The 24007-nt window shown below is 42.1% G+C and overlaps 1 protein-coding gene across 20 annotated transcripts in view; it reads right to left on the bottom strand.

The window, feature by feature from the left end:
• The window catches only part of CREM (cAMP responsive element modulator), an 86884-nt gene extending 75255 nt beyond the window's left edge, over positions 1-11629 (bottom strand). For 6 of the 20 annotated variants that reach the window (XM_031652399.1, XM_031652397.1, XM_031652396.1 and 3 more), the window contains exons 1-2: positions 11229-11600; positions 13-110 (exon numbers count right to left, since the gene is read on the bottom strand). Coding sequence is in view for 10 of the 20 variants with exons in the window: in XM_031652397.1 (XP_031508257.1) it covers positions 13-56 (44 nt within the window). In the remaining 10 variants the exon portion in view is untranslated. Of the gene's footprint in view, positions 1-12; positions 111-10854; positions 11160-11228 lie in introns of those variants that run through there. The other 14 variants (XM_021943184.2, XM_009214267.4, XM_009214261.4 and 11 more) reach the window with 11 other exon arrangements.
• Positions 11630-24007: the final 12378 nt, after the last annotated feature.

Here is a 24007-nt window from a genome sequence, read left to right on the forward strand (position 1 = left end):
ACATCTACCTACCTTAGATTTGTCTTAATATATTTTTTCCTTGCACATTTGCTCATTGTTAAGACATTTGTAATCAATGCTTTCCTCCTTTCCCGTTTTCTTTATTTATCCTGCAGTAAAATTATAATGTTGAATTGGGAGATCGTAACATTTCACTTCAAAAAACTCTCAAATTAAATTTTATTTAAATTAAAACCTCTCAAAATGAGGCCAGGAAGAACATTCTAATTTCTATAAAACTAAAAATACAAAACACCACCCCCTGCCCCGCAAAAAAAACCAAAAGACTAGAAAGCTAAAAACAGCCCTGTACTGTTTTTTGTCAATCTTATTTCTACTGTATTTTTCTTATCTTCCTAGGGGGAAAAAATTGACAAAACTGAAATGATACACTATTTTTCTGATTATTTGCTACTGAAGACAAAGCAGTGCTATCTAAATCATCTAATACACACTAAGTATAGCTCATGGGTATCAGCTCTATTTTTAAGAATGATCATTTAATAAACTTCATGAATTATTTCCTTATATTTCACTTCAATGCAACAAAATTTTCATTTACCTTAAATTCCAACTTGGGTTTTTATCCAAAAATTAAACTCCAAACAAAATACATTTATTCAAAACGTCCTTCTGATAGCCTTCAATCCATGAAAAAAACCTAGTTTAGACACTGTAGCAATTAAACTCTCTTTATTTTTTTTACTAATATCTTTAAAAAGATATATTTGACATGTGGAACGAAGTAAAACTGGCAAAAAAAAAAGACAAAAGAACACTTGAGCCAGACATGGTGGCTCACACCTGTAATCCCAGCACTGTGGGAGGCTGGGGCAGCAGGTTTGCTTGAACTCAGGAGTTTGAGACAAGCCTTGGCAACATAGTGAGAACTTGTCTCTACAAGAAAACTGACCAGGTATGGTGGCACAGGCCTGGACTCCCAGCTACTCAGGAGGCTGAGGTGGGAGAATCGCCTGAGCACGCAAAGTTGAGGCTGCAATGGGCCATGTTCGCACCATTGTACTCCAGCCTAGGTGACGGAGCAAGACCATTCACAGACCTAAACTCTTTTGAGACAGTCTCAAAAAAAAAAAAAAAATCTGGGAGTTCTTAATTTATTTTAGAGCTGGAGAAAACAATGGTGCTCATCCCTAAGTAACCTCTAGGCGCCTCTGCCCGCAACAGCAGTGCTTAGACAGACACACTGCTTTCAGAGTCCCCTCCTAAGGGTTCCTCTAAATGATGGCATACAATCCCGGTCAAATTTGGAACTGTAGGCAGCAGGCAGGTTTATCAGACCTTACTAAGCGCACTAAGGCGATGGTTACTACTGCTACCATCTGCCCCCAGCATAGAGACAAGAGACAGTAGGGCATTTGAACAGGCTCCTCACAACAGGAACAAAAAGCAGAACTGATGCCATTCTGAGATTAAACCTTATTCTGTTATACTACACTAGCATTTTACATAGGGACATCTTATGCTCCTTAAAAGTTGTATAACCCATTAGATGCCACCCCCTCACACTAGATGCTGGAGCGCTGCAGGAGACAGCTCTCCAGGAGCCTGCAATCTAAAGAGGGGGCAGATGTGTCAATAAAATAATAATAGCACTTGAACAATAATGGCAACCACAGCACTATATCATAGAAACAAATGCCAATTTCTGTATTTCACTTGGAAATATTTTATTTGCTGAATAATAAATTCTTGTGGTTCAAAACTTTAAAACTAGAAAAAGGTATTCAGAGAAGTCCAGGAACAGCCACCTGCTTCCTCTTCCCAGAGGTAACCAGCACTGAAGAAAGCACCATCTTCTTGCCATGGGAGCCACAGGATATCAAAAAGAAAAACTAGCCTCATACCCGAATAAGGACAAGATAAACTTGACCCTGACTCAGGATGATCAGAGCCTTACTTCATTCCAACTATTGTCCACAAGGTCACCAATGAATGCTTGCCTGCTTGCCAAATCTAAAAGGATGCTTTCTAGTCCCCATCGTCCTCAATACCCCTACAGCATTTCCTCCTCTATTTGAAACTTTGTCCTCTTTGAATTCTTTATGACATTACTTTCATGCTTTTCTTCCAAATTATCTAGCCTTTTGTTCTCTATCTTCTTTGGCTCATTTTTTTTTAAATGTCTCTCTTTTTAATTTTTTTTTTTTCCCAGAAATGGGTATCACTATGTTGCCCAGGCTGGTCTCAAACTCCTAGCTTCAAGCAATCCTCCCACCATAGCCTCCCAAAGTGTTGGGATTACAGGCATGAGCCACTGTAATCAGCTCTCCAGTTATAATTTCTAATCAGATCTCTTTATACCTAAACTCCCAAAGAACACTGATATATCCTGTATACTACCAATCTACCAATTTTCTTTTTTTGGGAGGTGGAGGGCATTCTGGCAAAAACCAGAGAGAGAGCTTTCTGGACAAATTCTAAGAGCTGTAACACTTATATACTACCAATTTTCTACAGGAATAATTTAAAAGTCCCATCTGCCAAGGGACTCTTAAGCTTTAGCTTTTAGAGCAGAAAGGCATATTTTAGAGGAGTTTGTTACAGGCAAGTAATAACTTACAAGAAGAAATGAGACTCAAAATTATTTTGCCTAGTTATGGATTTCTGTGCCATATTTTGAAGGCCATCTAACATCCTGATAAAAACTTTATTAGGTATGATTACAAAAATAACATTTGGCATTCACCTTACTTTCACCAGCATGTTGCTCTATGTTCACCCTCTGGTGTAATAGCTTCAATTAATTTCTTTGTTTTTCGTTTTTTGGTTTTTTTTTTTTTTTTGAGACTGAGTCTTGCTCCGTCGCCCAGGCTGGAGCGCAGTGGCACCATCTCAGCTCACTGCAAACTCCACGTCCCAGGTTCAAGCAGTTCTGCAGTTCTCGTGCCTCAGCCTCCCAAGTAGCTGGGATTACAGGCACATGCCACCACGCCCAGCTAATTTTTGTATTTTTAGTAGAGACGGTGTTTGACCATGTTGGACAGGCTGGTCTCAAACCCCTGACTTCAAGTGATCCGCCTGCCTCGGCCTTCCAAAGTGCTGGGATTATAGGCTTGAGCCATCGTGCCAGGCTTAATTAATTTCATTGCTGTCAGTATACTTCAATATATAGCTTTCTATACAAATGGTATCTAAAATATGTTGATTATGCTATAAAGGACATTTTGGGGACAAATGGTGAAATCTGAATATGGGATTATATATTACAGAGAGGGTAATAAAGCGAATGTTGGAAAACGCTCATATAAAATAAGCAAACAAATACAATATGCTGATAAAGATAGTATTAAATTAACACTTAAAAATGTTGAGGCCAGGTACCATGGTTCACCCCAGTAATCCCAGCACTTTGGAAGGCTGAGGTGGGCAGATCGCCTGAGGTCAAGAGTTCAAGACCAGCGTGGCGAAACCCCCTGTCTACTAAAAATACAAAATTAGCCAGGTATGGTGGCATGCACCAATCCCAGCTCCTTGGGAGGGTGAGGCAGGAGAATTGCTTGAACCCAGGAAGCAGAGGTTGCAGTAAGCCAAGATCGCGCCCCTGCACTCCAGCCTGGGCAACAGAGTGAGACTCTGTCTCATTATTTAAAAAAAAAAAAAAAAAAAATTATAAAAATTAGCTAGCATGGTGGTGTGTGCCTATAATCCCAGCTACTCTGGAGGCTGAGGCAGGAGAATCACTTGAACCCAGGAGGTGGAAATTGTAGTGAGCCGAGATAGCACCACTGCACTCCAGCCAGGGCAACAGAGCTGTTTAAAAAAAAAAAAAACAAAACTTTGAATACCTAATCTGCTGTGGTTAATTACATTAATACCTTAATGTAACTTTCTGGAAAAATTAGGTATATATAAGAATTAAACTTCTTGGGCAAGTTTACTAGAATACCAAAGTCTACTTAACCAATTTCCAGCTCTCCATATTAACAGTGTTCTCCACTCCTGTGAAGCTTACAGTATAGCTAATGCCCACCACAGTTCTCTAGTGTGCCCAAGCACTTGTGTTCACTCCAACAGGGATGGGTGCTTACCAAGAGTTAGTTGTATTTGTCACCAAACCTGATTATGCCAGCCATACTTGTTGCAATTTTGTAATTTTATTAAATAGTACCTTAGATGAAATGACTAAGTGGATTAAATGATTCAAAAAGAGAACTGTTTCTCTAAAGACTAAGTTGAATGCTTTGGAAAGACAATAAAGACAGTTTTGCTTTTTCTGCTTTAAAAAAACTGCTTCTGCCCAGGCGCCGTGGCTCACGCCTGTAATCCCAGCACTTTGGGAGGCCAAGGCGGGTGGATCACATGAGGTCAGGAGTTCGAGACCAGCCAGGCCAACATGGTGAAACCCTATCTCTGCAAAAAATACAAAAGTTAGCCAGGCATGGTGGCGGGTGCCTGTAATCCCAGGTACTTCGGAGGCGAAGGCAGGAGAATCGCTTGAACCTGGGAAGGTGAAGGCTGCAGTGAGCCGAGATCGCTCCACTGCACTCCAGCCTGGGCAACAAAGTGAGACTCTGTCTCAAAAAAAAAAAAAAGAAAAATCTGCTCTTGGACTAGATATTACAGTTGGAGATAACTATGAAATACAGGAAATATTAAATTAAGATTTATAAGACACTTGCCAAACAATCTAAGTTCTTACGCCACTTTCAAAAACCCAAAAATATAAACTGTAAATTATGCATTATTGAGATGGTTTTGGAAAGAAAGGCTAAGAAAAATAATAAGAAAAACTGAAAGCACTGCAACTAGCATATCCAAAAGAAAAAGAAAGGAATGTGGAATAAAAGGTATCATACCTTTTACAGAAGCAGGAAGAGAAAGAACACAGAGAAATACAATTTGGTTCTGTGATGAAGCAAGGTTTTAGTTCTTTGCAAAAGTAGATATCCATAGGGTAACTGTAATTTAAGTAGCAATAGCAATAAAGTTTGAAAGATAAAGGAGAATATGAAGCTCATATTGTAAAGTTGGTCCTTCTCAACCAAGTCGATTAAAATATTAAGAGAAGGTGGGGCTAGTTATAAGACAAATGATTCCAACAGCTGAAATTGACAGGGATGAGACTATGGTTACCCATTTTAGGGGAAGGAGATGAGTACAGGAAAACAACGTGAGAAAGCAGTACCATGAAATTACACCATTAGTCTTACACTCTTTATGAAGCAAAGTTACAATAACTTTCAAAATATAATCTTTACACTTTCATGTAAAAACAGAATAGCCAAAAGGGATACTCGTAAATAAATATTCCAAACACTTGTAAATGTCTTTAATATTTCAAACATGAATTGTACATAAATTCAGGAGGCTCTCTAATACAGATTCACGGCTACTCCAATTTAATTGCCTGAGATACCTGTTATTAAGAAATCTTAACTCTTTACTAAAATCACTAAAGGATTAGCTATTCAATAAGTGTCTCTTTTTCAATTCATTTCCCACCTGCTGCCTGCTTTTGGCTATTTCACAGTAAATGACCTACAGAATCGGCTGCTGAGGAGGAAATGAAAAATGAAATTCCAATAATCATGGTCTATCTCCATCCTTTCAAACACCTCCCTCCCCCACCACCACCACTTCATGTGAAACCAAATATTTATTTTACGTTTTTTGAGACTGAGTCTCGCTCTGTCACTCAGGCTGGAGTGCAGTAGCACGATCTTGGCTCACTGCAACCTCCAACTCCCGGGTTCAAGCGATTCTCCTGCCTCAGCTTCCTGAGTAGCCGGGATTACACACGCGAGCCACCATGCCCAGCTAATTTCTGTATTTTCAGTAGAGACGGGGTTTCACCATGTTTGGTCAGGCTGGTCTCGTGATCCACTCACCTCGGCCTCCCAAAGTGCTGGGATTACAGGCATGAGCCACCGCACCCGGCCAATGTGAAACCAAATTTGTAAACTTTTGAGGGAGTTATTTGCTTGACTAGGCTCACTGTAAGGTTGTCTTTTTTCTTTCCCCCCCCCCCAATTGCATGCTTCTTTACTGCACATTAAGTACATTTCGGCCGGGCGCGGTGGCTCAAGCCTGTAATCCCAGCACTTTGGGAGGCCGAGGCGGGTGGATCACGAGGTCAGGAGATCGAGACTATCCTGGCTAACATGGTGAAACCCCGTCTCTACTAAAAATACAAAAAAAAAACTAGCCGGGCGTGGTGGCGGGCGCCTATAGTCTCAGCTACTTGGGAGGCTGAGGCGGGAGAATGGCGTGAACCTGGGAGGCGGAACTTGCAGTGAGCCGAAATCACACCACTGCACTCCAGCCTGGGAGCACAGCGAGACTCCGTCTCAAAAAAAAAAAAAAAAGTACATTTCAAAACATCTACATATTAAGTATAAATGCATTAACTACTAGATAGTAAATCTGACAAAGTAAACTACCTGAATCAGCTTAAGATCAGAAAAAATAATTTTACCATTATTTTACTTACCTAGATTGGGCCTATCTTACACATCTGAACAAAACCTGTATCTTTCTAAGTGCAGAAACATGCCTAATTTTACTCCTCCAGAAATTTTTAAGAGTAAAAACATTCCAAGCACCCATATTCAGTAATATAGGTCTTTTTTTTTTTTTTTTTTTTTTTTTTTTTTGAGACGGAGTCTCGCTCTGTCACCCAGGCTGGAGTGCAGTGGCCGGATCTCAGCTCACTGCAAGCTCCACCTCCCGGGTTTGCGCCATTCTCCTGCCTCAGCCTCCTGAGTAGCTGGGACTACAGGCGCCCGCCACTTCGCCCGGCTAAGTTTTTGTATTTTTTAGTAGAGACGGGGTTTCACCGTGTCAGCCAGGATGGAGTAATATAGGTCTTTATGTATGATATAGTTGCCACAATTCCAAGGGTGGACACTTTCACCATAATCAATGCTAGGATATAAATTCCAGTTAAAACCATTTCTAAGCCAAAAAAAAATAATAATAATAATCATTTTTTGTGCTATAAATGAAAACATTGAGGTTAAGAATATAAACAAAACTATCTGCTATTTTGCTATTCTAAGATGGATGATTTAAGTCTGCTATGTTTAAAAAAATACAAAAAAAAAATCTTTACTAAGATAACTTTGAAGACACTGAGTTTATTTTGTGAAATTCTCAAGGAAAATATTAGCATTACATTAGCTCCACTCTTAAACGTTCACAGGATTTTACTAATATCTTGACATTTAATTGGCCTGGTTATACTACTGTTTAGAAAACATGCACAAAGATACTTCTCATTTGTGGAGAACTGATGAGGCTTCAAAAAAGTCTAACAAGAGGATGAGTTGCTAGTAAGGTTTTCTTAGAGGTAAGCATCCTTCCTGACCAATGAGATAGTTATTTAAGCAGTCTTTAAGCAAAACTACCATACAGTTTTGTAGCCTATGCATTTCCTCTACTTACAAAAACTACTTCACATACATGTTGCCAGTAATTTCCTCCATCACTCCTAGGAAGGCCTGTCATGAAATGTGCAAATAGATATCATTTTACTTTGTAAACCTTACTATAACTGAACTACAGTTATGCTTCACTTAATAATGGGGATACGTTCTTAGAAATATTAGGCAACTTCATTCTGCGAACGTTATAAACTGCTCTTAAACAAACCAAGATGGCCTAACCGACTACACACTTATGCCAAATGGGATAGCCTGTTGCTCCTAGGCTACAAAACCTGTACAGCATGTTACTGTACTATATACTGCAGGTGATCAGAACACAGTGGAATGTATTTGTGTGTCGAAACATACCTAAACATAGAAAAGGTAATACTCTGCCCTCTGACATTAGGACAGCTAGGACATCACTAAGTGACAGGAATTCTTCAGCTCCATTATAATCTTAACGGACATATATATGGTCCATCATTGATCAAAACATCATTATTCAGTGCAGTAAGATTTAAGGCATTTTCATAAGTAATATCAACAAAAATTTCCACTAATGATATCCTTAGGTTTTCTTCTTTGTTCTTGCTTATTCTCTACTGGATATACAGTATCAGAAAATGAAAACCTATGAGTAAAAGCATTTATTCTTAACAACAGCAGTCTTTATTGTGGAGCTCCCATTGCAAAAGGTATTTAAAATCTATTGTCTAAAAGGAGATTATTAACATAATTATTTAAAATGTTCATTTCTACCTATTGCGTAATGAGATACATCTTTCCTAAAATGGGTGGTTTTTTGTTTGTTTGTTTTGTTTTGTTTCTGAGACAGAGTTTCGCTCCTGTTGCCCAGGCTGGAGTGCAATGGCTTGATCTCGCCTCACTGCACCTTCTGCCTTCTGGGTTCAAGCGATTCTCCAGCCTCGCCAGCCTCAGCCTGCTGAGTAGCTGGAATTACAGGCATGGGCCACCATGCCCAGCTAATTTTGTATTTTTAGTAGAGACAGGGTTTCTCCGTGTTGGTTAGGCTGGTCTTGAACTCCCGACCTCAGGTGATCCGCCTGCCTCAGCCTCCCAAAATGCTGGGATTACAGGCATGAGCCTCCACGCCCAGCCTAAAATGGGTATTTTTTTAAGTTCCTGTGTTGATAATATCAAAACTGTATTCAATGAACAATAATAATTCTTTTCAAAGCTGACTTTTACATACGGAATCCATCAGTTTACTTAAGTAGAAACAATAAAATTCGGCATTTCAGGCTTATTTCCTTATCAATGTTGATAAGGAAATATAAAAATATTGGTTCTAAAACTGCTCTAAAAAATAACGTCTCTCAGTGGTTCAGCTATTACTTGCACTGCTCAGTTTTAAGAAGTCTATCTATAAAAGGAACAGGACATTTGAGAGCTCTTCAGTAGGACTATCCACTTCAACAATAAACCTAGCTCAATCTTCTGGCCCAATACTTAATTTGCAGGGAATACAACTTGGGATAAAACACAACTTCAGAAACATATCTCTATATTGGTAAAGATTCAGTCAGGATTCCTTATGTACGTTAATAATGCAAAACTTTTCCCTACTTTTCATGAAACGGTCATAACCCTAAGCAAGATTTTGTATTTTGATGACGCAGTGACTCACCTGAGTATGAAACTGGAATACAGCCTATTAACTATGGATTCGAGAGTTTAAAATTCAGAAAGTAGAAGTAAATTTCATTAACTTTCACGGACAATGCAAAAACAGAAAGACTAAAAATAAAAATGTCCTCTATGTTTACGCATTAAATAAAAATTTATTCATATACTGTCACCAAAATATGTACACAAACATCACCGTAATTACAACTTCACACTCACCAAAATGATTCCATATCCATCACCAACTCACTGGGAAAGTATGTGTTATATTCATCTATTTACAGATTCGCCAAAGTCGTGTGTATACTGACGATGCTTTAAGTGTTTACTCATTCAGGATCAAAACCATTTTAATATATTTGTTAAAGTTGTGTCGGGATCAATACATAGTTCTTTAAACATCAGTTTTAATACTTTGCATTTATTGGCCAAACATATTGCGTGCAAGCCTTCCTTTGGGAAAAAAATTACTTTAGATTGAAAGACTTTAAGACTACTATGACTTAGGAAGGGAAGGTTTGTTATCCAAAAACAGAATCAAGACTAAGAAAAAAAGGCCGGGTGCGATGGCTCACGCCTGTAATCCCAGCACTTTGTGAGGCCGAAGCGGGCGGATCACTAGGTCAGGAGATCGAGACCATCCTGGCTAACACGGTGAAATCCCGTCCCTACTAAAAATACAAAACATTAGCCAGGCGTGGTGGCGGGCGCCTGTAGTCTCAGCTACTCGGGAGGCTGAGGCAGGAGAATGGCATGAACCCGGGATGCGGAGCTTGCAGTGAGCCGAGATCGTGCCACTGCACTCCAGCCTGGACGACAGACCGAGACTCTATCTCAAAAAAAACAAAAAACAAAAAAAAAAAAACTAGGAAAAAAACGTGGTGCTCAAAGCAAAAGCAAAACAAAACAGCGTGGTTTATTAATGTAATCTGATACAATGTTCATAGCGGACCTCTCACTGTTCAATCTAGGTTTTTGTGTCAAGGGAAAGGTGCACTCTCATCCGCCCGGCAAATTAAATAGAAAAGAAAACTGAGTCGCGTACATAAACCACACTGTTAAACGGGCTCTTTCAATTTCAATGACACTTTGAGACTGGCCTTGTAAGTCACAATTTCTTAAAATGTGATTACAAACTGACAGCTGCTTCACTGAGCAGCATGCAGGAAACCCCTAAGTGATTTCAAACTCAGGTATCTGATATACAAATAAAACGCGACAGGATTAAGAAACATGTTGAGGCTGGGCGCGGTGGCTCACGCCTGTAATCCCAGCACTTTGGGAGGCCGAGGTGGGTGGAAAGTCAGGAGTTCGAGACCAGCCTGACCAACATGGTAAAAGCCCCAGCTCTACTAAAAATACAAAAATTAGCCAGGCGTGGTGCCGCATGCCTGTAAACCCAGCTACTCGGAAGGCTGAAGCAAGAGAATCGCTCGAACCCAGCAGGCAGACGCTGCAGTGAGCTGAGATCATGCCGCTCGCCGCATTCCAGCCTGGGTAACAGCAAAACTGTCTCAAAAAAAAAAAAAAAGAAGCATGTTTAATAATGTGTTTATTCCCCAAATTCAGCAGGCTCTGGAAACCTTACCAGATGGCCCTAAAAATGTAAGACTCAGGCAGAAGGGAAAATGCGCCATTCAAGAGCGGTCGCGGCTCTGCCCTTCCCTCTCCTGAGATTGCCCGCGCCCGGGACCGAATGACTCAGCTACGAGGCCCTCCGGCCGGGTTTTGGGAAAAACGGGCTGCGTTCGCTGAAGTTTGAACTGAGCTCGCAAAGCGGGGCAGAGGCGCTGTGGGCACTGAAATCCGAAGTCCTTACTTCTGGCTTCCTTTTCCTTTTCCAAGTTAAACCGCTCCCCTGAGCCGCAAGGCTCTCTCAGGGCGGATTTTCCAACTCGTCCCAAGTTCGCGAGGAGGCAGGCGGGTCCCGGGGCAGCTGAGATGACCTAGCGGGCGTGGGCCGAGAAGGCAGCGGCCACGGGGGCGCCAAGCGAGGGGCCGCGTCAGGTGAACTCGCGGCTTCCCCGCCAAACCTCCGCCCGGCTCCGGGGTCCCGGCCCGCCACCCACGGCTCCGCTCGGCCTCCGCTGCTCCACCGCCCCCGGCTCCGCTCCGCCTCCTGCCTCCACCTCCGCCTCCTGCGCCGCGTCGCCGGCTGCTGGGTCTCGAGGCCGGGGCCGGCGCACCACTTACCCGCCGCAAAGGGATTTACGTAGCGGACCTCGTCACTGATTACGGACGCGAGGAGGTGGAGACGGCGAGCCCGACCGCCGCTCAGCAGCGGCGCCGCCGCCCAGCAACCCGGCGCCGGCAGCGGCCCCACGTAGTCCCCACGTCAGCTCTGATGCGGTAGCCGCGGCCTCCCTGCCGACCCCGGACCAAAAGTAGCGCTGCAGCAGACGGAACCGCGTCCTCCCGCCCCGCCCTCCCCTCCCCCACGCCGGGACAGCCTCCCGGGGTACGCCCCGAGGAAAAATCCAGGCTCGAACTCCGCCCCCTGCCGGCCGCCAGCAGGAGTGAGGCGCCGCAATCCAACGATGAAATGGAACGGGGGAGGGGCGGCGGGAAGGAGCGGGTCAGGGGGCGGGGCCTAGGGGTGGGGAGAAGTAAGGTCAGGGGGCGGGGCCAAGAGGAGGAACTAGCCTGGAGGTGGGGCGGAAGGTAGGGGCCGGGGGAAGGCTGGAAATCGAAAGCTGGCCTTGCCGCGCCGCGCCGCGCGTGCGCCGGAAGTCCAATGACTTGTCAGCCAGAGTAACGGCTGTCGCCAGGTCCTCAGGGTCTCGAGGTCAGTTTCTTCCTAAAGCCGCCAACCCCAAGCCAAGATCCGCGAACTTCTCACCTCTGTCCAGGCCGGACTGCAGTGGCGTGATCTCGGCTCTGCAACGTCTATCTCCCCAGGCTCAAGTGATCCTCCCGCCTCAGCCTCCTGAGTAGCTGGGACTACAGGCGTGCTGCTTCTGACTTTTAAAAGCTGTCTACATGCCTTAACTAGTGGCCCTTTTCCTCCGTCTTCACAGTCAGTCACAGCTGGTTGAGTCCTTCTCCAAAGGAAGCTTGAGCTCCTGAGACAATTCACCTGCTTCTTAGGGTCGTTTCTTGCAGTTTATCCCAGTGTTTGACTGGAAATGCTCCGCATGCCGGACGCGCTGGCTCAGGCCTGTAATCCCAACACTTCGGGAGGCCAAGGTGGGAGGATCGCTTGAGCCCAGGAGACCAGCCTAGGGAACACAGTGAGATCCCATCTCTCTTTTTTTTTTTTTTAAGATTAGAAAGGTCGGCCTGGGGCTCACGCCTGTAATCCCAGCATTTTGGGAGGCAGACATGGGCAGATCACTTGAGGTCAGGAGCAGCCTGGCCAACATGGTGAAACCCCATCTCTACTAAAAATACAAAAATTAGTCGGGAGTGGTGGCAGACACCTGTAGTCCCAGCTGCTTGGGAGGCTAAGGCAAGAGAATCGCTTGAACCTGGGAGGTCAAGGCTGCAGTGAGCTGAGAGATCGTTCCACTGCACTCCAGCCTGGGTGACAGAGCAAGGCTCCATCTCAAAAAAAAAAAAAAAAATTAATGAGATGTCAGGAATAAAGAATAGCAGCATGGTTATAGAGTACAGTAGGTCGTCACTTAACGATAGGTTCTTAGAAACCATGATTTTTAGCCTAACAACTTACAGCAGGTCCACAAAAAAACATTTCATTCAATGTTGTCTTCATTTCATTATAATATTGATGACAACAAAAATCGGTTTCACTGTACATTGTTTAACTGAAAACGAGTTTCTAAGAAGCCATTGACAATGTTAAGTGAGGATTTATTGTATTCTTTCATATCAGTTACTGTAGTGTCAGTGTTTTCATAATTTTCACTGAGCAGGACCTAATCTAAATCCAATCTGAACCTTTGTTCAAATCTAATTTTCATAGGTCAAAGGGAATTGTGTCCACAACAATTGTCTGTGTAACAGAAGTTCATATGAATCAAAAAGAATCAAAGGAACAGCAATTTCTTATTTGCAAAGTATTTTCTCTACTGTTTCCTTTCTTGTCAGTATTTTACTCCCATATGTATGTAGTCTTAATTATAAAATTCAGAAAGCACAAACCATATTTTTTTGTTCATCTATTTTTTTTACAAAGATCAATACTAGAGGTGAGATACACATACTTATAAGCCCATCAGTTCATGGTCTCTGCTATCCCCTTGCCATAAGATGTAATAGACTTAAAAAACCATGCAGTTGGATCTGGGTTTAAATGTATGCTTGTTAGCTGTGGGCAAGTTTCATATCCTCTTAAGGGAAGCATAAGATTTTAAAATGGGAAGAAAAATAGTACCTACCTGTTAGGGTTATTATAGATTTTTAAAAAACATCTGCCATAAGATAAGTACTTAAAAACCTAGTCATGTTTGTGTTAGTTCAGTGTCTAGCTTTTGGGGCTCCTCACCTAGGTGATAGTTAATTCTCTGGTGGGGAGGGACAAGTAGGTCACCTACTTTTCTGAGAAAATACAGGCTGTCAGTCACACCCTTATCCTCCCTCCTCACTTCAAAATATCTTCAACTTTCCCTCCCTTTCTGGGTCGGGAGGAGCGCCTCTTTTCCTTTCCAAATCCAACTGTAAGTTAGATGTCATTTCTTTCCCATATCAGATCTTGCTCAATTACCACGAGTCATACCTGCAGCTTTTTTCATCCTCTTGGCTCCTTCATTCCCTACAAATGTGTATCTTGCCTCTTGAAAACTGTTGGCACTGCTAACCCTATAAGGAAGGCCACAGAGTTGCCAGTTCCAGGTTGTACATTTACATTTCATTTTTTGCCCATTTGCTTACTGTTCCATCTCTTGCCATCCCCTCACCATCAGATTTCTCAAGAGAGGAAGGTAAGGCAGGGGCTGTATTCACTTCCTCACCACCCACTCGTTTGTTATTTCCTGCCAAATTTTTGCTCTCTTCCCTCTCTCTTTTTTTTTAATTTAATTTTTATTTTTATATGTAGACATGGGGCCTCATTCTTGCCCAGGCTAGTCGGGAACTCCTGGGCTTAAGCAATCCTTCCACTTTGGCCTCTGAAAGTGCTGGGATTGGCCGGGCGCGGTGGCTCAAGCCTGTAATCCCAGCACTTTGGGAGGCCGAGACGGGTGGATCACGAGGTCAGGAGATCGAGACCATCCTGGCTAACACGGTGAAACCCCGTCTCTACTAAAAAAAAACACAAAAAAACTAGCCGGGCGAGGTGGCGGGCGCCTGTAGTCCCAGCTACTCGGGAGGCAGAGGCAGGAGAATGGCGTGAACCCGGGAGGCGGAGCTTGCAGTGAGCTGAGATCTGGCCACTGCACTCCAGCCTGGGCAACAGAGCGAGACTCTGTCTCAAAAAAAAAAAAAGAAAGTGCTGGGATTATAGGCATGAGCCATTGCACTTGGAATGATTACTAAATCGTTCTGATTACTAAATCTGATGACTTTTTCTCATTTTTCATTCTACTTGACCTATTTTCCTCATCTGATACTACCAATCACTGCTGCCTTCTTTTTTAAATGTATTTACTTAGAGGCAGAGTCTCGCTCTGTCACCCAGGTTAGAGTGCAGTGGTGCAATCATAGCTCATTCAGCTTCAAATTCCTGGTCTAAAGCGATCCTCCCATCTCAGCTTCCCAAAGTGTTCGGATTACAGGCATAAGCCTGCCGCCTTCTTAATATAGTCTCCCTCCTGAATTTTCATGATACTTGGCTCTCATGGTTTCACTCATCTTTGTCTCCCTAATGTAGACAGTTACTAATTTTCTGTCCTTGGACATCATCTTCTATACTGTCCTCAAACAGTAATTTCCTTAGTTATCTAATCATACCCATTTTTTTGAAAGATAATTCTAACATTTATACCCAAAGCTTCCAAATTCATTCATTAGCACCAGATCACATTTTCGAACACCTGACAGTTCTCACTTCTGTGGCCCATGAGCGTTTCCAACTCATAGGTTCAAAACTACATGTCTCGTCTTCTTCCCCTTTCATACCTGAATCTTGATTTTTTATTGTTGTTTTGGCAATGTTAATGGCACTTTTCAGCTCCTTGTCATCCTGCCTCTACACCTTGAAATCATTTTGGTCGTTCGTCTACTCATGTCATTCAGGAGCCACATAGAAAATATTTTGAAGTGCCTGCTATGTTCCAGGCCCTGTGCTAAATGCTAAGTGTTGTTGCTTTTGCCTGTAGAAACTTGCACCCATCCCTTTTTTTTTATTCCCACTATTACCTGTCTGGTACTTCCAGTATAGTTCATCCTAAGCATTTCTGTTTGATTCATTTTCCTTAGATATAGCTCTGGTAATGTGATTTCTCTTCTTAAAAAATCTACAGTGACTAGAAGGGACTGAAACTTAAGGAACAGAAGTGAAAGGAGATTGTGAATTATCTTTGGTGGCCTCTTGAATTGTGTACTGCAAGAGTGCTTTACATATTTTAAAAATAAATGACATTTTAATTGAAGCAAAAACTCCAGTGAGATGTTATTAGCTAACAGAGTACAACTAAGTTTGGCATGAAGTCATTTGTTTTGTTTTGTTTTTTGTATGTTTTGTTTATTTGTAGATAGGATCTTACTCTGTCACCCTGGCTGGAGTGCAGTGGTGCTGTCACAGCTCACTGCAGTCTTGACCTCCCAGGCTCAAGCCATCCTCCCACCTCAGCCTCCTGAGTAGCTAGGACTATAGGTGTGCACCATCACGCCTGTCTAATTTTATTTTTTTTTATATAGGTGGCTTCTCTAAAATGGGGATATTGGCCAGGCATGGTGGCCCACGCCTATAATTCTAGCACATTGGGAGGCCGAGGCAAGCAGATCACTTGAGGCGAGGAGTTTGAGAACAAACAGACTGGCCAGTATGGCAAAACCCCATCTCTACTAAAAATACAAAAATTAACTGGGTATGATGGAGCATGCCTGTAATCCCAGCTACTTAGGAGCCCGAGGCATGTGAACCACTTGAACCCAGGGGGTGGAGGTTGCAGTGAGCCGAGATTGTGCCAGTGCACTCCAGCCTGGGCAATGGAGCAAGACTCTATCTCAAAATAAATAAATAAATGAAATAAAATAAGGATATTATTACTACCTGCCTCACAAGTTACATGAATTAAATTAATGCATGTAAAGCACTAAATAAATGTAAGCTATAATTATTATTTTATGACTTGGCCAAGTTTCTTTGTTGACTTATGTGAAATCTGACAACTTAGAAATCAAAATAAACCCCTTTGTTTTATAAATTAGAGAGTAGAGGCTGAGAGGTTTCAGAATGTCCTTTGGCTAGTAGATAGTAATATTAGGACTAGAACCCCAAACTTGTGACTTTTAACCCTGTACTCTTTCTTTTCTCTAGACCACAGATCCCAAGATTTAGCATTTTTCAAATGACTATCCTATTTTGTTTATTTTACTAATTTAATACAGAGAAAAACTAGAAAATGGATTCACCTTAAAAGCATTTCTACGCAGGCCCTTTCTATTTAAACTTTAGGATTTGAGACTTACAAAGATAGTGTGCCCAACTTAAATATTTGAGAAAGGTAAAAACAAGTTAGTATAATATGTGCTTGATTTATGATGTCTTTGATTTGCGATTTGGCAAAAAATGTTTCGTTCTATTAGAGAGTTAACAGTTCTATGTTCCAACATGGGAAATACCATTTTGTATGTGTGTTTACGTGCTTTTGGTTTTTAACTTTGGTAAACTTAAACCTCTAAATCTGATGTGCTCTGTGCTCAGGAAACTACTTAGAACTATTGCTAAAGGATATTGTAATAAAAACCCAGGCTACTAAATTATTTAAAACTATAAGATTGCAGTCGTTAAACTAAACTAATTTTTATTTTATTTATTTGAGACAGGGTCTTGTTCTGTCACCTAGGCTAGAGTACAGTAGTGTGATCATGGTTTACTGCAGCCTCGACCTCCCGGACTCAAGCAATCGTCCCACCTCTGCTGACCAAGTAGCTAGGACTACAGACATGTGCCACCGTGCCTCACTAAGGGAGAAGAAAGGCATAAAGAAAAGAGGAAGATTGTTATTATCAATATATTTTGTATTGGAAAAGGGCTCCATGCCACATTTTTGTTCTGTGGCCTTAGCCCCTCTCTCAGCCTAGTTTTCTTTAGCTGTAGAGCAGGGATCCTAGTACTGACTTCATAAAGTGTTTGTGAAGAAGAATGCGTCAGCAAATAACATAAAGGTTTTAATAAAGTGCATATCTTACAGCCTGGCCAACATGGCGAAACCGTGTCTCTACTAAAAATACAAAAAATCAGCTGGGCGTGGTGGTTTGCCCCTAGTCCCTGTTACTTAGGAGGCTGAGGTGGGAGAATCTATTGACCCTGGGAAGTGGGGTTTGCAGTGAGCTGAGATCGTGCCACAGCACTCCAGCCTGGGTGACAGAGTGAGTGAGACTCCACCCCAAAAGAATAAATAAATAAAGCCTATCTTCCGGCCAGAATATAAACTCCATGGATGGCATCTGTCTCATTTAACACTGTTTCCCCTAGAATCGCCTATAGGAAGACATGACATTATGGGGAATGCATTAAGTAGCTCCCAACATGGTCATGTGCTCCCTTTAGGACTAAGATACTATTATTAAATAAATCATGGAAAAATGAACTTGGAAAGGGATATGAAGGATTAGCCAGTAAGTCTACGTAAAACATAAGGGAACTATAGCCGTAGTACCTTATATATAAAATGCCTTATTTTTCAGCATTCTTTTTTTTCGTTATTGTTTTTTTGAGACAGGATCTCTTACTCTATGGCCCAGGTTGGATTGCAGTGGTATGATCTTGGCTCACTCAGCCTCAACCTCCTGGGCTCAAGCAATCCTCCCACTTCAGCCTTCCGAGTAGCTGGGACTACAGGCGTGTATCACCATGCCAGGCTAATTTTTGTATTTTCCTAGAGGGGGTGTCCACCATGTCATCCAGGCTGGTCTTGAACTCCTGGGCTCAAGCGATCTGCCTGCCTTGGCCTCTCAAATTGCTGAGATTCACAGGCATGAACCCAGCCATTTTTCAGCACATTCTTTAGGCAATTTCTTTTCAGTATTTTAGAGGAATAAGTACTCTAAGTTCTTGGTCTTCATAAATTGACAACCTCTTATTTTGTAGGTTATAGTGCCATCATGTGGATACTTTGTTTTCTTCAAATAAAATGTAACTTTTTATAATAGAAACTAGAAAACCCAGCCATCCCACACCCAGGTAGGACAATTTATATTTTATGTTATTTATTTATTGAGACAAATTCTCCCTCTGTCACCCAGGCTGGAGTGCAGTGGTGCAGTCTCAGTTTACTGCAACCTCTGCCTCCCAGGCTCAAGCGATCCTTCAACTCAGCCTCCTTAGTAGCTGACATCATAAGCATAAGCCACTGTGCCCAGCCTGGCATGACAATTAATTTGGTATTTGTGTCTAAGCCTTTCTGTGTACAGATTCACTCACTTCTATATCTGAGTTTTTAATATACAAAATTGGAAATGATCATTTAGATGATAAAATAAATCTGAATACCATAGCTTGATAATACATGCAGTCCCTATAGATGATCAGTTTTCTCTCTCTCTGGATACTAGGCTGTGCAAAGAAATTGGAGCCAAAGGTTTTTTTGCCATGTTCTGAAAAGGTAAGAATAAAAAATAAATATTAATGTATAGAGCCAAAAGAGTGACCTCAGACTGGCTTATATTGCTCAGAGAGCAATACAGTCTAAGGAAAAGAATTTCAAAAGATAACCTCCCTGGGCTGGGCAAGGTGGCCCGTGCTTGTAATCTTAACACAGGTTGAGGTAGGAGGCCTAAGTGGGAGGACTGCTTGAAGCCAGGAGTTCGAGATCAGCCTGGGCAACATAGTGAAACCCTATCTTTACCAAAAAATTGAAAAATGAGCCAGACGTGGTGGCATATCTGTAGTCCCAGCCAAGCGGAAAGCTGAGGCAGGAGGATCCCTTGGGTCTAGGAGTTTGTGCCACTGGACTATAACCTGGATAACAGAGTGAGACCCTGTCTCTATAAGTAAATAAATAAATAAATAAAATTAATTTTAAAACCTCCCTAAAAATTACAGTATGCCTAGATATATGAACACCAAAATATTTGTGTTAAAAACTGGATGTGTTGATTTTCACAGAGAGCTAAAAATTAGTCCATAATACACTTAATATTAATTAACATCCACCAGAGACTAAACGTGGTAAAATTATATGGCTCGAGCAATTCCACAATGCAAATGGAGATCCACAGAAATAGAGTTGGACCGTTAGAATTCTTTTTCTAACTTTGTTTGGTATTTACCTCCTTTTTAAGATAAAATAACTGAACCAATAAAGACAGGTACTTTAAAGCTGAAACTGAGCCTTACCTCCTCCAAGATTCAGAATGTGGTTGAAAATGTCCCTTGAATTTCCGAATTACACAATTATTTAACAAACTTTGAATATTATTTGTTTGGCTGCTATGTGTAGGCAAAGAAAATGTGAGCCAGAGAGACTCCATCCAATGTTAGATAAAAGGAACATGCAGGGAGCATTGGAAAACATCAACCTTTAAGGAGTAGGTCAGAAAAAAAGAACCAGCCAAGACATTTGGAAATGTGGTGTGTCAGTGTGGATTGGCCAGCCTGTGCCTGGGGGCCCCACTATCCCCCTATTCTTTCCCTTTACCTCTCCATCAGTAGCAGTGGCTGGAGTAGAGGAATTGTGAAATGATCTGGACATACCCAAAATGGAAAAACAAAGAATGCTTGAACTGGATCATTATCCTGGAAGCACTTCAACATGACATATACCTTTTCCCAAGTCCTAAACCCTTTGGAGCAGCACAAACAAACACTGAGGCTTTTCTCCCTTTCCCTCAGTAGACATGATAGCCAAGGCAGCTGATTGTCCCAAGGAATAAGTATGAGGACAGAGGGAAAATCATGAAACATCTGAGGACCATGAGAACTACTAAAGCAATACATAGAACTAGCTATATCAGAGAAAGTCAAGTGAATGGATCAGACAATAAGAATGGAAAATAAGCTTAACAGAGCTTCAGAGAAAGAAGGGAAAATGTTGGAAACACAAAGCACAAACAAGCATTTGTGAATTGGATGTTGACAAATATTAATGAAGTAACTCAATGGATGGGTTGAATATAGCTGGACAGTTCACTCATAAACCAGAAGATTAGAGGAAGGAAGGAACAAAGACATGGAAAGCATGAAAGGAGAGTTAAGAAATGTAGAAGGTAGGCCAGGCGCAGTGGCTCATGCCTGTAATCCCAGCACTTTGGGAGGCCAAGGCGGGCGGATCACAAGGTCAGGAGATTGAGACCATCCTGGCCAACATGGTGAAACCCCGTCTCTACTGAAAATACAAAAATTTGCTGGGTGTGGTTGTGGGCGCCCGTAGTCCCAGCTACTCAGGAGGCTGAGGCAGGAGAATCGTCTGAACCCAGGAGGCGGAGGTTGCAGTGAGCCAAGATCAGTGCCATTGCACTCCAGCCTGGGTCACAGGGGAGACTCCGTCTCAAAAAAAAAAAAAAAGAAATGTGGAAGGTAGAAGCATAGCTATTTTTTCTAATAGAAATTCCAGAAGGGGAAAAAAAAGAATAACGTGAAAGAATTATTGCTGAGAATTTCCCAGAATTGAAGACATACTTTAGAATGAAAAAGGCCAACTTTAACTTTGGGATTTCTAGCTTTGGAGGAATGAAAATTTAGAATGACCAATGGAAGCGCACAGGATTTTTAGGGTAGTGAAACTATTCTACATGATACTATAATGGTGGATGCATGCTATTATACGTTTGTCAAAACCCATTGAATGTACATCACCAAGAATGAAGCCTAATGTATGCACTTTGGATGATTATGATGTGTCAGTGTAGATTCATCAGTTCTAACAAATAGAACATGCTGGTGCAGGATGTTGATAGGGAGGCTGTGCATATATGGGGGAGGGGATGATAGGAACTGTGTACTTTCTGCTCAATTTTGTTGCACACCTAAAATTGTTCTGAAAAAAATCAAGTCTATTAAGAAACAAAGACAGCTTTTTAAAGCATAAGAGCATACTTGTTATAAAAATACATGTAATGCAGTGTAATTTTAGAATTCAAGGTCACATATTTCTGTAACACTTTTATTCTTGCATGCCTACAACTTTCATGGAATGGTCCACTCAAATAGGTTCCACATAATAGGAACTTCCAGTAATATACCACTTCACATGTAGCAGAAGGACTTTAAAACACTGTATTCCCAACTCTTCCATTCCATTCATTGTGCTATTGTTGCCGTACGTTTCACTTTTACAAATGCTGTAAACATACAATACTTGTGCTATTTTTGCTTTTGATAGTTGCCTTTTAGAGCAGTTAGAAAAAAAAAAAAAAAAGGCAGTTGCACTGACTCATGCCTGTAATTCCCACACTTTGTGAGGCTGAGGCAGGAGAACTGCTTGAGCCCAGGAGTTCAAGACCAGACTGGGAAACATAGTGAGACCTCGTCTCTACAAAAAATAAAATGCCAGCCATAGTGGCACTCATCTATAGTCCCAATACTCGAGTGCTGAAGTGAGGATTGAGCCTGTGAGATAGAGGCTGCAGTGAGCCAAGATCATACCACTGCACTCCAGCCTGAGCAACAGAGTTGAGTGCTCTGCCAGTCCACACCAGCCTGCATGAATTACGCAATTCTTCTAGCTAAACTTATACCAGTACCTGGTTGTGTCTGTCCCAAGTAAGCTAATGCCCTTCTCTTCCTGCAGGCATCTGTTGTTTCTTAGATTTTGGACTGGTTTTTTGTTCTGGGAACTCAACTCTTTGATAAATTCAAAAATACTTGGTAATTTGAAGTAAGTTTGCCTTTTGTTGTTGTTGTAAGGGTGGAAGAAATGTCTCTTCTGGATGCTTACATCCAAAACAAGTTGGAAATCAGCCCTGGCTAACTTTTTTTTTTTTTTTTTTTTTTTGAGATGGAGTCTCGCTCTGTCGCCCAGGCTGGAGTGCAGTGGTGCAATCTCGACTCACTGCAACCTCCACCTCCCAGGTTTAAGCGATTCTCAGCCTCCCGAGTAGCTGGGACTACAGGCGTGCACTACCGTGCCCAGCTAATTTTTTGTATTTTTAGTAGAGACGGGGTTTCACCACGATGATCTCAGTCTCTTGAACTCATGATCCGCCTGCCTCTGCCTTCCAAAGTGCTGGGATTACAGGCTTGAGCCACCATGCCCAGCCAGAACATCTAATATTTACTGAGTACTGGACATTTACTAAATACTTGACATACTGTTTTTTTAAATCCCCCAAAAGTCATATTCTTACATTATAAATAAGGAAAATTTCAGATTGAAAGGATTCAAAGAGGGTTAAACGACATCACAAAAAAAAGCCACAGCTGGGTACATTACTGTGAAATTAAACATCATTAGAGAGAAACAATAGATATAGATCTTTTCAGCTTATCTATTTCTTACTCAAAAAGAGTAAGTTTTGAGTTTATGTCTTTCAGAGAATTTCTCTATTTTGTCTCCATTGTCAAATTTATTGTCATAAAATTGTTCATAATTTTTTTTTGTTTGTTTGAGATGGAGTCTGGCTCCGTCGCCCAGGCTGGAGTGCGGTGGCATGATCTTAGCTCAGTACAACCTCCACCTCCCAGGTTCAAGCGATTATTGTGCCTCAGCCTCCAGAGTAGCTGGGATTACAGGCGCCTACCACCACAGCTGGCTAATTTTTGTATTTTTAGTAGAGACGGGGTTTCACCATGTTGGCCAGCCTAGTCTCAAACTCCTGACCTCAGGTTATCGGTCCACCTTGGCCTCTCAAAGTGCTGGGATTACAGGCGTGAACCACTGTGCCCGGCCCATAATATTTTTGTATCCTTTAATGTCTATCAGATCTGTAGTGATATCGTCTTTCAAGCCAGATCTTGGTAATTTTTATCTTTTCTCTTTCCCTGTTTCAGTTTTTATCCATTTTATATGCTTTTATTTTATTATTTTATTATATTTTTTGAGACCAGGTCTCACTTTGTCCTGCAGGCTGGAGTGCAGTGGCGCAGTCTCGGCTCACTACAGTCTTAACCAGACTGGATGTTCAACACATCCTTCTGCCTCAGCCCCCCTAGTAGCTAGGACTACAAGTGTGTGCCATACCCAGCTAATTTTGCATTTTTTTGTAGTGACAGGGGTGTCACTATTTTGCCCAGGCAGGTCTCAAACTCCTGGGCTCAAGTGATCCTCATGCCTCAGCCTCCCAAAGTGCTAGGATTACAGGTGTGAGCCACCACACCCAGCCAGAACCAACATTTAGATTAATTTATCTCTCTTGTTAATGTTTTCTTTTGAGATGGAGTATTGCTCTGTCGCCCAGGCTAGAGTGTGGTGGCACGATCTCAGCTCAGGGCAACCTCCGCCTCCCAGGTTCAAGAGATTCTCCTGCCTCAGCCTCCTGAGTAGCTGGGATTATAGGCATCCGCCAGCATGCCTGGCTAAGTTTTTGTATTTTAGTAGAGACGGGGTTTCACTATGTTGGCCAGTCTGGTCTTGAATTCCTGACCTTGCGATCCGCCTGCCTCCACCTCCCAAAGTGCTGGGATTACAGGTGTGAGCCACTGCACCTGGCCTTGTTTTCTCTTTGTGCTCCATTTTATTTTTATTTTGTTTTTTAGACAGAATCTTGCTCTGTTGCAAAGGCTGGCATGCAGTGGCACGACCTCAGCTCACCGCAACCTCTGCTTCCTGGGTTCAAGAGAATCTCCTGCCTCCTGGGTTCAAGCAATTCTCCTGCCTCAGCCTCCCGAGTAGCTGGGATTAAAAGCACACACTATCACACCCAGCTAATTTTTGTGTTTTTAGTAGAGATGGGGTTTTGCCATATTGGCCAGGCTGGTCTTGAACTTCTGACCTCAGGTGATCTCTCTACCTCGGCCTCCCAAAGTGCTG

This window comes from Papio anubis, chromosome 11 (assembly GCF_008728515.1).
Source record: "Papio anubis isolate 15944 chromosome 11, Panubis1.0, whole genome shotgun sequence".
Classification (NCBI taxonomy): Eukaryota; Metazoa; Chordata; class Mammalia; order Primates; family Cercopithecidae; genus Papio; species Papio anubis.